At 44.1% G+C, this 15,526-nt stretch overlaps 1 protein-coding gene across 12 annotated transcripts in view; it reads right to left on the bottom strand.

Moving 5' to 3' along the window:
* Window positions 1–15,526, bottom strand: part of NCAM1 (neural cell adhesion molecule 1) — a 230,002-nt gene that overhangs the window by 69,332 nt on the left and 145,144 nt on the right. For all 12 annotated transcript variants that reach the window (XM_083588383.1, XM_083588379.1, XM_083588385.1 and 9 more), the window contains exons 2-8: window positions 8,645–8,719; window positions 7,402–7,614; window positions 5,934–6,077; window positions 5,350–5,487; window positions 3,777–3,894; window positions 3,323–3,492; window positions 204–346 (exon numbers count right to left, since the gene is read on the bottom strand). In XM_083588383.1, the coding sequence (XP_083444509.1) occupies window positions 204–346; window positions 3,323–3,492; window positions 3,777–3,894; window positions 5,350–5,487; window positions 5,934–6,077; window positions 7,402–7,614; window positions 8,645–8,719 (1,001 nt within the window). The remainder of the gene's footprint in view (window positions 1–203; window positions 347–3,322; window positions 3,493–3,776; window positions 3,895–5,349; window positions 5,488–5,933; window positions 6,078–7,401; window positions 7,615–8,644; window positions 8,720–15,526) is intronic.

Below are 15,526 nucleotides of genomic sequence, written 5' to 3'. Positions count from 1 at the left end.
AGAGAGTTGTTGCATGGGATACTGAAATAATGTAAATATTAAATATTACTATCTGCATGTGAACCAAGCTTAGAGGAACAGCGGTTCCAGTGTGCAACATTATATTGCCAGTTGAGAGGGAGTAGAGGAAGCTCCTGGGCCTTCTACTTCCCCTGATTTTATTGCCCTGCTGCAGGATGACTGGACCTAAGGTGAAGCAATACCTTCTCTTCATTACTGATGTTCCGTGTAGAGGTCCTCCATGTGATGGAGGGGATGGGGTCTCCAGAAGCTTCACAGGTCAGAGTGATCTGGTCTTCCAGTTCCATAGCAGTTTTGTTCTCCACATAGGTGATTTTGGGTTTTGCTAAAGAAAGGGTACAAAAGCACACCAAAGAAGGTTTATTTGGTTGTTGGTTTATGTTGTCTGAAAACACAGGGCACCGTCCTCTGAGGAGTCACAACTGAGCAAGGCTCATCAAAATAAATTCCATTCCCATTTATTTCATTGGGAATTGCCAAGAGTCTGACCATTACTAGTTGTAGGCGTAAGGGAACCAAAACCTATCAGGGCTTTGCAACTGTATACATGAATCTTAATAATCAATTTATTATTTTTAAGAACAATAATGCTAGATAGTAATATAAGGCTACAATCCAACCAAATATTGGCTGCACTCTAATAACAACCTAGGAATAAGACCAACGTAAGTGTTCTTCTGAGGAGGAATACATAGGATTGTGCTCAAATTCTCTCACTAAAATCCATACAATTGAAATGTAATTAACTTCTTTGTTTCTTTATTTTTAAGGCATTTGTGTACAGCCATTCATAAACATTTATTCCAGGGTACTTAACAAAACAATACAAATCAAACACAGTCAGAAAAAAAATATACAATGTAACATTAGCTTTTGATGGATCATATTAAAGTACACTATAATCCCATAATGAAAGTTAATTTGCATAATAATCTTGTTCATTTTGCATATTTTTGCTCCTGCACTCTGCAGAAAGAGATTTTAAGGAGCAGCTGAATATTCACTAGGCATTGTTTTTACCCAAGGGCATCTCAGGGGCCGTAGAGTCGATCGGTTCTCACTATCTAATGGCAGAGGGAAAGGTCCAGCCTCGTGAGACATTTAACATAGGATGCCTCCTTCAGGAGGCTGTGGGAGGGTCTGCAGATAGTTCCCCTCAGACATCAAGGCACTGACATCACACACAAGAGAAAGGATCCCAAGTGTGTGCATGCGGGTCAGGATCCTGATGGGAAGGGCACCCTGATAAGCTCCTGGAACATGAGAAAAATCACAACCAAAGTCAATGGGCGGGAAACTTTGTCTCAAAAATGTGTATTTTAGTGGTTGTGGTTATTATGATTGGTTTTAATGTTTATCATACTTTTGTAAGTCACTTTGGGTCACTTTTGTGAGGAAAGCAACTAGTAGCAGTAGAAGCACTAGTAACAGCAGTAGTAGCAATAATAACAACAATGGTAGACACCACACAAACCCAGAACATAAGAAGAAAATGTGTATCTCACACAGAACCGTAGATAGGTGATCTTGCACCCCTAGCAGAACCGCCTAGATTGCGCCCCCTAGCCATGGACAAATTAGCTCTTCTTTCTGCTTCTCCTCCAACCCTCCCCCCCCATTCAATTCACCCTCTATTTAAAACCATTTCTTATGAGGCAATAATCAATATTTATAGTTATGGACATATTTTTAAGCCAATTTTGTGGCCCTCCCCATCGCCTGCACCCCTGGCAGGGACCCACCTCACCACCCCCTAGCCACGGCCCTGATCCCACACACCTACCTTCTACTCTGCTGTTGAGTCCAGAAGACAAGGGTAGTTTGACTCTCTCTCCTGGCCCTTTTGGATTGCTCTCTCAAGAATTAGAAACTTGTCAAATATTACATGAAATCTGGGAAGCTAAGCTGGGGACTAGCAAACTTGTTTTTATCTATGTACCAGGTACAGACATATTTATTCATGTGCTGCTGTTGTTTTAGACTGTGTGTGTGTGTATCTATATCTATCTTGTTAAAGCTATGGTTTTCCCAGTAGTGATGTATGGAAGTAAAAGCTACACCATAAAAAAGGCTACACCATAAAGAAGGCAGTTCCATGAACTGCAAGAAGATCAAACCTCTCCATCCTTAAGGAAATCAGCCCTGAGTGCTCACTGGAAGGACACATCGTGAAGCTGAGACTACAATACTTTGGCCACCTCATGAGAAGAGAAGACTCCCTGGAAAAGACTTGGGATGTTGGGAAAGATTGAGGACAGAAGGAGATGGGGATGACAGAGGATGAGATGGTTGGACAGTGTTCTCGAAGCTACCAGCACGAGTTTGACCAAACTGCGGGAGGCAGTGGAAGACAGGAGTGCTTGGCGTGCTCTGTTCCATGGGGTCACGAAGAGTCGGATACGACTAAACGACTAAACAACAAACAACAACAATCTATCATCTATCTATCTGCACACACACAAGAAACTATTTAAACTTCTTATTTAAAAATAACTTCAAGATGCCTCATGGGAAGCAATTCAAATGAAACAAAATGAAACAAAATAAATAATTAACTTCCAAGCATTTGATGGGATGGTTACTTTTACAACTTTTTAAGTTCATTATTCCTGAGGCTCTGTCTACTGGGGTGGTGTGGTAATGATATCATGGGTGGAATTCGACATAGCACTAAGGAGATGGTTCCATTTCCATTTCTGCCTGTCTGACGGAATGATCTCCCCTTTCCTCTCCATGCACAGGGCTGTGGAAGTTCTCATGATCTCCAGAGTGGATTTGGAGGAGGCACAGGGTGCGTGCAGGGGAAAGAGGAGGTGAAGCTCCATTGATGTAGCCGGAGTCCTTGCACTGACTTCCACTAGTGAAACAGGTTATTTAAATCGGGCAGTGTAGTGGTTAGGAGCTATAGATTCGTAATCTGGGGAACCGGGTTCGCGTCTCTGCTCCTCCACATGCAGCTGCTGGGTGACCTTGGGCTAGACACACTTCTTTGAAGTCCCTCAGCCCCACCCACCTCACAGAGTGTTTGTTGTGGGGGAGGAAGGGAAAGGAGACTCCTTCGGGTAGTGATAAAGAGGGATATCAAATCCAAACTCCTCTTCTTCTTATATTTTTATATCACTATCTTGTTTTAGTTTTCATATGTTTTAAATCTTTAAGATCCCTTGAGCCTTTTTTAGAAACAGGTGTTTAAGAAATTTAACTAAATCTTCTAACAGATACCTAAGACCAACTTTTGTCTGTTTATTTTTGGGTCAGAGAGGAGAAAGAATGAACTAGAAGCAATAAAAGGCCAACTTACCGAAGACTTTGAGGTGTATGGTAGCATCATGCTCGCCAGCTTTATTCTCAGCGATGCAGAGATACTCTGCCTCGTCGTTCTTCTCCACCTTGCGAATAGTCAGCTCTGAGCCGTCATAACTGAAGCCATACTTTTCATCATCCTCACCTCTTTCTATTGATTCCCCATCCCTGAAGGATGCAAAGCACATGGACAGATGTGGTTATTTCAACTGCGGGGTTTATAAGTTGGGGTTGGCTTTCAAAAGTAAAGTGACTGGAACTGAAGGAGGTTAAAGGAAAGCATCATGTTATTACTCAACCCATGCTCTTGGAGGGAATTAATTTGGATCAAAGCAAGACAACAACACTAAGCCTTTTGGGGCACCCTGGTGTTCCATAGCAACGGTGCCCTCTCAACTAAAACCTGCTAGCACAGTGCTAATGAACATGACCGGAGATTCTGCACATCTTACTTGGTCCAACTGATGGTTGGCTCTGGAAAGCCGTCTGCATCACACACGAGTTTGACTGACTGGCTGAGATTTGCTGTGGCATTCACAGTGCTCTGCTTGGAGCGAACAGTAGGAGGCACTGAAAGAAAGAGAAACAAAGAGCAAGAGATACACTTTTGATGAGCAGCAGATAGAGAGGCAGAGCCGCTAAGCAGGCCAAGACCATTGCCAAATGGACTCCAGAGAAGAGTCCTGTTCTTGGGTGTCCTCCACACTCTATGCCTCTCCACTATTTGGTGTTTGATTTAGTTGCATAATTACTAAAAAGAAGTCTTCTTACAATATTCTAACAGAGTTTATGGGCAAGGACTCTAATTGTCTCCAAAACGCCAAATTCTCAACTGATCAAAACTCTGCAATATGACAAATAAAAACAAACACAAATGCAGAAAACGTGTCCAGAAAGTGACATATCGGTACTGTTTATTTAGTACCTACAAGCCATTTCACTGCTCAAATGCAGCCAACCTGTGACTTTGGGGCACTTCAAATATTGTTCCGTTCAGTTAATGCAACTTATACTTCCTGAAAAGGTCGGCTGTTTAGTTTGAATTGTTCGTGTTAGCAGTCCCAGTCTAAAGGAAAACCTCCATGTGCCATCACTTGTCATTTCTGCATGAGAATTTTGGCCATGAAATGCCTCTGAATTCCTTGGTTGTGAGAAGTGTCAACTTGGGAGAAGGTTATTGCACTTCTTCCTTCCCCCACCCCATGCCAACAAAGCCTCTCTTCTAAGGCTCTTGAGGAGCAAGGGAGATGGCTAAGTAGCAGAGCACATGTTTGAAATGGACAAGGTCCCAGGTTCACTCTGTAATTAAAAGGATCAAGCAGCAGGTGATGGGAAAGAAGCTTCTCTACATGAGACTTTGTAGAGTCATTACCTTACAGAACAAACAATATTGGATCAAACGTCTGACTCAGTGGAAGACAGCTTCCAATATTGATAGTATCTTTGGGAAGGGCTATAGCTCAATGGTAAATGCTTTGCATGCAAAAGGTCCCACATCCAATCCCCCACCTTATTCTGTCTCAACCCCACAACACACACACACACACACACACACACACACACACACACTTCAATATGGCCCCTATAAGCCACAGCCAAGTCAATGATAGCATCTGGAGTAAAAACCTTGGTCAGTCCAAGAACCTATTCCTTCATGGGTAACCTTGTGGAGGTCGTGTACCAGTGGTGGAAGGGACCAGAGGCAAAGTGGACAGAGCAACTGATATACAGTAACTCTTGCCTTTGGGCTACATTCCAGCAGCCACACAGAAGTCAGAGATTTCTACACACCCAAAGCTGGGAAGGAAGAGACACGATCATAGTTCAATGAGACATTGTAGCCAGGTGAAAGTGCTCGACCCTTAGAGTGTGGCCTGGGAAGAGCCCTGAGGGTCAGAAAGAGAGGCTTGGAGACTCCCATTGGGGCCCTAAGGCTCCCCTCTCCTGTTGTAGCGAATACTAGGAAAGGTGGGCAAGTAGCTTGGCACAGTATAAGGCAGGCAGCTTCCTACGTTCCTAACTCACCATTGACAATGACATGAATGTCTCTGAAATCAACCTCTCCACGAGCCAGGATCCTTCCTTCACACCGGTACATCCCCTCATCTGTTTTCTTTATTCCTCTGATCTGTAGGTAGTTGTTGGGCAGCACAACAAACCGAACTGCAAGAAAAAAATGGAACAGAAAGCTTGATAGTGGCCACCTAGGATTCTTTTGTACAGCTATCCCTGATATGTTCATCTTGGACAATAAACTTAATCTGAACAGCATTTCTCTCTCTCTCTCCTAGTTTCCATAATCAAGCTCACCAGGGCCTGGAAGAAGTTGGGTCCAATTAAACCAGCAATAAGAGCTGATAAACACAGGAAGCCCAGTTGCTGCAGCAAGGAGGTTTAGTAGGTGACATAAAAATGTATCCTAAATCTAGTCCAGGGCTCTCAAGCTCCCCACCTCTTATGCACCTGCACTAAGCCCACAGGGTCTGTTTGGCAGCCTCAGTGCTTCATTCTGCTTCCTGATGCCTGGTGCTCCCTTTCGTATTTCACAACAACTAGGTTCTGGCCCTGCAATAAAGATGTTCAAAGTTCTTTCCTCACCACCATCTTACCATCTTTTTTAAGAACAACATCTCTGCCCGTGTGCTTCCATATGACTGCGGGAGGCAGTGAGGAGACAACATCACACACAATGACCGCATCCTCTCCTTCTTTGAACTCTTGTGGACTGGGAGCATTCCTGAAAGTCAGCTTCTCTGGAAAGCAAGCAGGGAGAGTTAACCACGTCTGACCTCATACACCCAAGAAGCAGCGTGACACATACTAAGTACAGAAGCATAGAGTTGGAGGGGTCCTTGGAAGGCCATCCAGTCCAACCCCTGCTCCGTGCAGAAAAGCCAAAGCTGGAGAATCCACCCAACAGTCTGCCTGAAGTCCCAACAGAGGCACAGAATCCCACTGCACTTATCAGCCTATGCAATCCAGAAAAACAAGGTCAGCAGCTAACGTTAAAATGTAAAGAACAGCAAAGCGAAGGCAGAAGCTGCTGCTCAGGTCACCATCTTGGCTCTTTTGAGTTTGCTGAAGCCACTAGCATTGCAAGCAGAGGTGTACCTAGGGTCCCTTGTGCCCTTGGCAAGGAGCTGTTTCTGCACCCACAGCAAGGAGCAGTATTGGCACCCCCTGCCTGAAAAAAAATCACTGTACTGCAGTAGCCACATTAGAAATTACTACACTTTATGTGACCCAAGTACTCAGTGTCTGGAGTGAGAGCGAGGCGAGGAGGAAGGACAAAAAAGTTCACATGCTTTCGTGTTGCGGTGTGAGAAGGACGGGAAGCTTCTCCTTCGCTCTCAACACGACAGCAGTGCTGTGTCTCCTCACACATATACATCATACACTCAATAGATTTTTGCAGGGGGCTGCACCCCTGGAGGGGGCTGGTTTTGCCAACCCCTATGTACACCTCTGACTACAAGAGGCTCTGACAGTGCAAGTGGCTCTAGGAAACTCAAGCAAGGCAAGGGAAAACAAAACCACACAGGGATCATTTGCTTCTTTTGCAGGGTTCAATAGGCTCTGATCACCAGATTGCAGTGAGCCATGCTGATTCTAGGATTTTAATTAGTTCATCAGTTGGCTGAAAATATTTATATCCTCCCTCTACCCACAAAGTGACCAGTCACAAGGAAAATACATAATGCTTAACAGAACAACAATAAAACATGAGCCAAAAATATTTAGAACACAAAGAGACCTAAGACAAGAACAGCATCTGGGGTCCCTTTGACATAGAACCCAGTGAGGCCCACTACTTAAACTATGAGAGATGGGGCATTAAAGGTTTTAGGGTTGGACACCATTACTCAGTACTGAGTAATGAGGGTGTCCTAAGTAGAAAGCCCTGGTAGCTGAAATGACAGCTTGTCTGAAGGGCTGAAACTCATCAACATTCTTCCCAAAACTGGAAGACATTGGGATATACAAATGTAAGTATACAATGTTCCTGACAGACATTGTAGAATTGCCCTCCCACCTAGCTCTTCCACCCTTTGAAAGGAAATAGGCCAGGTATCTTACGGAAAATCTTCACGTTGAGTGTGGCCTCCACATCGCCTTCCTCACTGGAGACAACACATTTGTAAATGCCAGCATCGTCTATGTTGACATTGTAGATGGTGAGAGTAGATGAATCCTCCGTCCGCACCACTGAGATGTGCTGTTGGTTTGTCGTCAGCTTCTCACCGTTGGGGGCAAACCAGGAGATGTCTTTGGATTTGGCATCTCCAGTCACTAAATCAAAAAGGGTAAGATGTTCAAGGATAAAAATCATTGGATGTTCCCTCTTCCTTAGGAATCATTCAGACAACCCCCTAGAATCTGGGCAGGTGTGGGGCGGCCTCTTAGAATCACTGCTCTTGGGGCCCACCATACAGGTGATAAAGCTTTACTGAACACCAAGGAATAAAGTCATGGGTGGGTGAAGGTTCAAATCTGTGATGTATTGACATCCTGCTGTTCATGGGAGCCCTTGCACTGCAGATGATAGGCACTGTGATTCTAAGGATTTGCTATGCATTCATTAGCTTTTACACAGCTCAGGTCCCAGGGAAAATTAGAAAAGCATTCACAAGGCTTAAAGTGGTAGTGGGGCGAGTTAGATTTCTCACAGCAGTTCTAGAATTCCCCAAGAAAGGGCTTGAAATATATTAAAAAGAGGACACCGAAGATGTTTCCTAAACCCTTTGGGTCTCTGTCATCCGCAATATAGAAGGTGCCAGACTCTTTACAGTTAGTTTCGATTTATAACCAAAGGTCTAGACACAGATTACAGTACATTGGAATCCAAGCACACACAAAAAAGAAACTCTAGAATCTAGACAAGCAACAGAAGCTTTCTGAACATGTCCCACCAAAACGGAAGTCTCTGCGTACTCTCAGTACGCTTTTACACCCAGCGGCCAAAATCACGTCTCAAGACAACTTCCTGAAGATTCTCCTTCATCTGTCGCAATTGTATGCACGTTTAAAGGAAACAGCCCCCACTGTATTCAGTGGGACTTGGATATGCATGGAATTGCTGGCTTATGTTAGAGGAAAGGGTGATTCCACCATTTTATGGTAAATGCTTACAACATCTTTGGATCAGTAATCTTTGTGCAAAGCTGGGAGAATGAGAGCACACTCAAGATGGTCTCCAAAGGGATCTCGTAATGGGATCTTAGACAAGGGATTCTGCCTTTCCACAAGCAATATGCTGACTAACCAATAATGTTTCACCCCAAGCAGCTATGAACAGCCAAAGTGGGAAGGCATTACTCACCTTGACACAAGAAGAATTTGGACTCTCCAACAGGCACCTCCACTTTATTTGGAGCAATGTTCACCTGGAGAGAGACTGCAAAAAACAAGAAGAAGCAGGTCAGAGAGAAATGCTATGATGTGACAGCATTTGTACTTAGCAAAATACAAATCTGCTGTAGATTACAAGAGCCTTATCAAACTAGATGTACCTCTTTTGTCATGTAAAACTGTAGGATGTTTGGTTATGCTAAAATTGCTCCACAGTGAAGGCTAGCTGTTCATGCCTATACCTGTATTTTAAAGGGCCATTAATATAGATTTTGGGACGCAGGTGGCACTGTGGGTTAAACCACAGAGCCTAGGACTTGCCGATCAGAAGGTCAGCGGTTCAAATCCCCGCGACAGGGTGAGCTCCCGTTGCTCGGTCCCTGCTCCTTCCAACCTACCAGTTCGAAAGCATGTCAAAGTGCAAGTAGATAAATAGGTACCGCTCCTGGGGGAAGGTAAACGGCATTTCCGTGCACTGCTCTGGTTCGCCAGATGCGGCTTAGTCATGCTGGCCACATGACCCAGCAGCTGTACGCTGGCTCCCTCGGCCAATAAAGTGAGATGAGCGCCGCAACCCCAGAGTCGGCCACGACTGGACCTAATGGTCAGGGGTCCCTTTACCTTTACCTAATATGGATTTACTGAGAAACTATTTTTGTCTCCAGTAGACCTATAGTTGAGAGGAAGGTTAGAATACATCCTGTCACAGAAATTAAGGAGCAATTGTCCTTCTGCAAGGATGCCACTACTTTGTAAAACTAGTTACTGTATTTACTCGAATCTAATGCTCACCTTTTTTGGCCAAATTACAGTGCAACAATTTAGGTGCACCTTAGATTTGATGGCACATTTACATTCGACAGCAAATACTTTTTTTTTTGTTTCAAGGTTCTGAAAATTGAGGTGCACATTCAATTCAATAGTGCATTAAACTCGAATAAATACAGTATAACCAGCTTATAACCTGGTTTGGAGCAAAAGGATCAGTCTGATAGCATCTGGGGCTTGTTAGCAGCTCTATGTGTAGGGGTCGGTCTCTCCCCCCCCCCCATGTGTGTGTGCGCGTGCGCCTATGAGAAAATAATTGAGAGTCATGCCAACTATTCTGAATTACATTGGATGGTCAGTTAGTCCGTTAACATTAGTCCATGAGCAAAGTGCCTTTTGAACTCCCCTCTCTCCAGTACACTTCCCCCATGAAAGTCTTTGTACGCTCTTGTGACGGCACTGGAGGTGACTATCTCTCTTTTCCAATATGCTGGTTGCCCTTTTACTCTACTTTATTTCTATGTAATCTAATTTTGCTCATCCATATTACTTTAACATAATTCACTCCCAGACAGAATGGAAGAGCCACACACAGTAATAGAATGTGAAACGTTTATTAGATTCAGTGTGGTGAGACCTAAATAGCCCAGGACGAAAGAGATGTGGTGTCTTCCTTCAATTTATTGCCCTGTCATCCACTCTTGTACACTGGGCAGTGCCCATCACCAAGTGTGGGGTTTCAGCTATGGGGCACAAGAGCCCAGGCACACATGAGCAATTTGGATGCACACAGCTGTAGTCTCGAAGCTGAGATTCAGAAGCAGTCATCCCAAAAAGAAACACATATCTAGAAGGAAAATCGACTTCAAGTGGTTTTGCTCACAGGTCTCTGTTACACTGTAGGGCTATTGATTCTGCTGTATCCAACTAGATTATAATCACAATGGACCACTGAAATGGACCTACAATGGACCTACTGAGTTAGGGCTCATTCCCACTTCTGTTTGCCCCATTGCCCCCCCCCCGAGAAAACCCACAGTTTAGTGCTGAATCGGAACAAATAGCAATCTGGATTTCAGCCGATTGGTCTGATTTAGCGCTAAAGGGCAGGCTTTTGGGGGGGAGGGGAGAAGCAGTGGGGCAAAGGCAAAACCACTCAGACCTGTGCCTAGGTACAGGATAAGCAGAAGTGTGGACAAGCCCAAGTCATGTCTATTAACTTCGAAAGGTCTACTCAGGCTTACATCGACGGAGCTTTTGGCCAGCCTTCTCAAACATGCTTCCCTCCAGATGTTGTGTGGCTCCAACTCTCATCAGCCACAACAGCTGTCATGGCCAATGGTCAGGGATGATGTGATTTGGAGTGCAACCAGGATGGAAAAGGCTGTTTCAGGGGTTTATCTTCTGACCCAATTCTTGCCTTCCATTGTATGGGGGTTCCCTGGCCCTCAAACCACTTGTGAGTGAAATTTAAAGCTGAAGAATCCCAGAACAACTGGAGGAGACATCAGCTGGTTCTATGCCAAACTCAAGTTGGCCCTTGGATTTGTCTCAGACGTCTGCCCTGCAATGCTGGGATTCATCAGAGCACACCTTCCTCTGTGCCTTGCTAGCTGGGGATCTTTTTGTTCCGTACTATAAATGCCTCTCCATCACAACTACACATTCTCTCTTGGACTCCAGAATCTGTGAGCATTGTGGTCTTTCGTGATAAGTAATGAGCCATTAGGGAAGGCATAATTGGATGCTGGCTCACTTCCACGGACAAGCTTGCCGGAGCTTCCTGGCCTAACAAGTCCAGGTCAGAGAAGGATTTCAAGAGGTTTGACCTAATGTGTGCAATTTCCAAATTGCAGCCATTAGTTGGAAGGAAAACAATCACCATAATAGAACAACTGCTCAGTCCAGCATAGCCAAAACATTCCTCCATACCTCTACTCCTGCAAATGCTTAATTTGTTAAAACTCTTTAGTGGTCCAGCACTACAAAACTGGCTTCCTTTCAGGGGTGGCTGGACCACAAAGCTGTTTGATGCATGTGCCTATCTGCCCCCACATAGAGAATATTAAAACCACAATGATGCTGCGGAAGGGAATCAGTCTCCTTAAGATAGCAGCAGCAGTATTCTTCCTTAGCAGCACACAAGGACAGTGGAGAAACTCAGGACTTGTTCACACACCCTGTTGTCCCACTGTTGTCTCCCCACCCAAACCCAAGAAAATTGTCAGAGCTCAATCAGAGCAAACAACCATTTAGATTTTCTCAAGATTGACATTTGCTCTGATTTAGCATTAAAGAGTAGGCTTCCCCTGGGAAAGGAGCAGGGCAAGAGAAAGAACACTACGACCTGTGCTTTCCTGGCACTGGACAATCAGAAATGTGGATGAACCCTCAGTTACTTCTTATTTTATTGTGAGCCCAACTAATTTGCATTTCCCAAGCCCAGGTCAGAGAACATGTGAGCTGAAATGCAGCTGCCATGTGAAACTCACTCTTCCTTGCACTTCTCCAGTCAAAAAGTGCACATATCAAGGAAAAGTGTGGACCGAAATGTGGATATTTGAAAGAAAAAAAGGAATGTACAAAAATGCTTTATGGTAGGCGAAATTGCATACAAAAATGTGTCATCAGAACAAATGTGTGCAAAAATGCATACACTGGCATTTAAAAAATGGAAACCTGCTTGAATTTTGCCTGTTGTCTATGTGGTGGTTCTTTCAGCACTAAGTGAAGACATCTTCTTCATTTCCTCAGGCTTTTCAGGCCTTTTTTTTTTGGTGTTTCAGCGATCTTTTGTACTGTCACTGGTTTTCATTTTATTCCACTATTGCTTTTATTTTGTTCTACATTTTATGTTTTACATCCAACTTTTACAACTTAATGGCTTTAAATTTTGACTTCAGTCTCGTACTGAAGTACTAGGCCTCGTAGCCACAGGCAAGAAGGAACTGAGTGCGAGCAAGGCTTGTGGATAAAGGCCAGAGTGCCTTCCACACTCCATTGTACCCAGTGAAGGAATGCAGCAGGCTGCTATAGGAAAAAACAGGACTTCTCAGCCCCTGCTTCTTCTAGCCCCAGCAGGCTACTGCGGGGGAAGGCAACTTTTGTTAGCTTCAAGGCTCTTTTATTTGTGTCCAGAGAACTTGAAACTGTGAGATATAGAAATATTCCAAACCAGCAAACAACCAGAGCCCCGCTGACAGAGGTCACACAGAGGTTAAGGTGTGCAAACCGCATCCGGAACATTACCCTTGCAAAAGGGCCATACCTTGCCTGCTTTTTTTTTTAATACATAAAATTTAAGACTTTGCCTTCCTGCTTTCTTTTTAGGCTGATGAATTTTTGATGTGTCTTATTGATTGTCAGCTTATGTTTTCTAAGCTTTTAGGATTAGGCATCCCTTCCAAAAAAAAAAAAAAGAAGCTAAAATAACTTTGAAAGGTCCCAGGTTCAATTCCTGGCATCTCTGCTTAAAGAAGGTCTCCAGTAGCTTGGTTCTTTCCAAAACCAACATTGTGCCAGGGCTGAAGATTGTCTCATTCAGAGATGTAATTGCTGCTTCAACATCCAATGTTGTTGCAGGGCTGGTATTCATTGCATGAGTCTACATTATGCCACTCTTGATTTTGAAAGATACATATCAGCCCAATGGTCCCAGTCTAGATCAACCTTCTCCAAACTGGAACCTGCAAGTTGTAGTTGGACTACTAATCCAAATATCCCTGACAACTGGCCATAGATTGTAGCCTACGTTCCCAGAGACCGACCAGATGCTTCCAAGCAGGATATGAGAGCAGCACCTGTCCCTTACCCCAAGTCTCTGAATCTGGAGGTTCTATTCACCTGTTGATAGCCCAGCTATCCTCCACAAAATTGTCTAATATTTTCCCAAAGCCACGCAAGTTATTGTGGCAAGGAGTTCCATAAAGTAACTATAGCTACTTTCTTTTGCCTTTCCTGGTTCTTTTTAGGTTCCTTCTGCTTAAAAAAGGGGGGGAGGGGGGGACAGAGTTGAGATGCGCCACCTAAAACTCAGATGGTTTTTCTTCAAAGTGCTGACAAGAAGAAACCTTTTTCCTTTACACTTGATTTACTTTCTCCCACATCAAAACGGACATTGTTTGCTCCTATAAATAACCCTCTGCTGACAGTCACTGAGCCAGCCTTTAAAAATTTCAGTGTCTTGTTTGAAAGATGCTGCTAAAGGACAACAGGTTGACAATGGGACTGATTGCACAGCTGGATCAACTGGGGGGAGGGAGAGAACAAGGGGGTGTGATTTGGTGGGGCTTTGGCCCATGTTCCTGGAGAGAAAGGAAGTAGTGAGACTTGGATACCAGCAGGATGGGAAAATGCTGGGCATCAGCTGTTCAGATGGGCAAATTCTGAGCTTTCAAATCTTGGGGCCTCCAAAATACTGGAATTTAGTTGTTACAAGAACTGTCAACAGATTTAATATAGCTTAATAATAACAATAACAATAACAATAACAACAATAACAACTACTACTAACAAAAGGAGATAGTCTTTTTTGAAGTGTGGCACCCTAGATGGCTTCATAATCAAAAGCTACCACCCACAGGGATAAATATTGAGGTAAATGTAATTTGCCACAAACAGCTGCCACACATACCATTTTTCCCTTGTGTGGTAATACTGGCTAGAACATTCCCGTGTTTTGTTCTGCTTTCCCCTGCATCGGCTGGTGGCAGCAGCGAGTGGAATGAATACAGAATATTGTGGTGTAAGGGAAGTCAAGCACTATGGAAGGAGGAGGTAGACACACCTTATCTGTTTTTGACAGAAGCCACAAGCTTATCATAATCTCCAGTTAGAAGGAAAGGGCATGTTAAATATCTTCAATGATGAAGCCATTTAGGGGGTGAAGGAAGGCAAGTCTAAACAAACTGGGCCTAAGGAGTGAGAATATAAAAGTAGCTTATACCAAAGGCTTATCCATACTTCACCTTGTCCTGCTGCTTCCCTCCACCCTAAGGGGAAAACCGGTCTTTAGTGCTCAATCAGAGAAAGCAGCAAGGAGTTTTCCGTGGGTTGCTGTTTGTTCCAGTTTAAAACTAAAGAGTGGGTGTTCCCTGGGAAAGGAGCAGAGCAAGAGGGAGCCCACACAGACCTTTGTTTTCTAGGCAAGGACAAGCGGAAGTGTGGATGAGGTCCAAGTCAGTCCACTGGTCTATGTAGTCCAATTCTGTATATTCTGACTGGCACCAACTCTTCAGGGTTCTAAACAGGGGTCTTCCCCAAGGTTAGCTGTACAATCCTTTTAACAGGAGATGCTGCAGACTGAAATTGAGAATATGTGTGTATAGTCTACTTATTTTATTTCCTTAATTAGAACCTTTGCATGCCAACCCTCACACCATTTAGGGTTACAGGGCAGTGAACAACCAAATTCTATGGCAGACAAGTACTTCTTGTTCCTAGACTTGCCAGGACCCATTTCAAAGGTGTCACTGGCAAGCTGATGCCAGGATAGTTCGAAACCTAGAGAGTCAGGAATTTAAATCCTGACAAAAAGAGCCAGCACTCTCAGGAAACGTTATTTGGTTTTCTCCCCAACCCAGGCTATAAAAGTGTACAATCCTCCTCACTGCTCCTTATCATAATAGTGGTTATGCAGGAGACACTGTACATGCTAAGCTTATAGCAGTCTTTTCTAACCTAATGCCCCCTATGGGGGCTGATGGTGGGCTGATGCAAGTTGTAGTCCAAAGCAGCTGGAGGGCACTATGTCAGGCATGGCTGGCTTACAGAATACAAAAGATGATCCTTCAGCCTCAGTTCCAGGTCTGGGGGGAATGGGTAATATATGAGGAAAGGAAGCATTCTCCAACTGGGAGCAGCATGCACAGCACATCAGAAACAACAGCCTGGAAGCAAGCCCCGTCTGATCTGTCCACTGAACCCATCCATTTGCGATAAACTCCCTGTCATTTAAGGCATTAAGCTCCCATAAGGCCACTTGGCAGGCCTTCCCCATTCTTCTTCCAATCACATTTGTCCAAGCTTTGCTACCCATATTAATTCATTAGAGACTCAATTTCCCAATTCATAAAATCAGCCTTAC

This window comes from Podarcis filfolensis (assembly GCF_964270895.1).
Source record: "Podarcis filfolensis genome assembly, chromosome: 15".
Taxonomy (NCBI): Eukaryota; Metazoa; Chordata; class Lepidosauria; order Squamata; family Lacertidae; genus Podarcis; species Podarcis filfolensis.
Note: the sequence above shows the minus strand (reverse complement) of the source record. Positions and strands in the feature narration are given on the sequence as shown.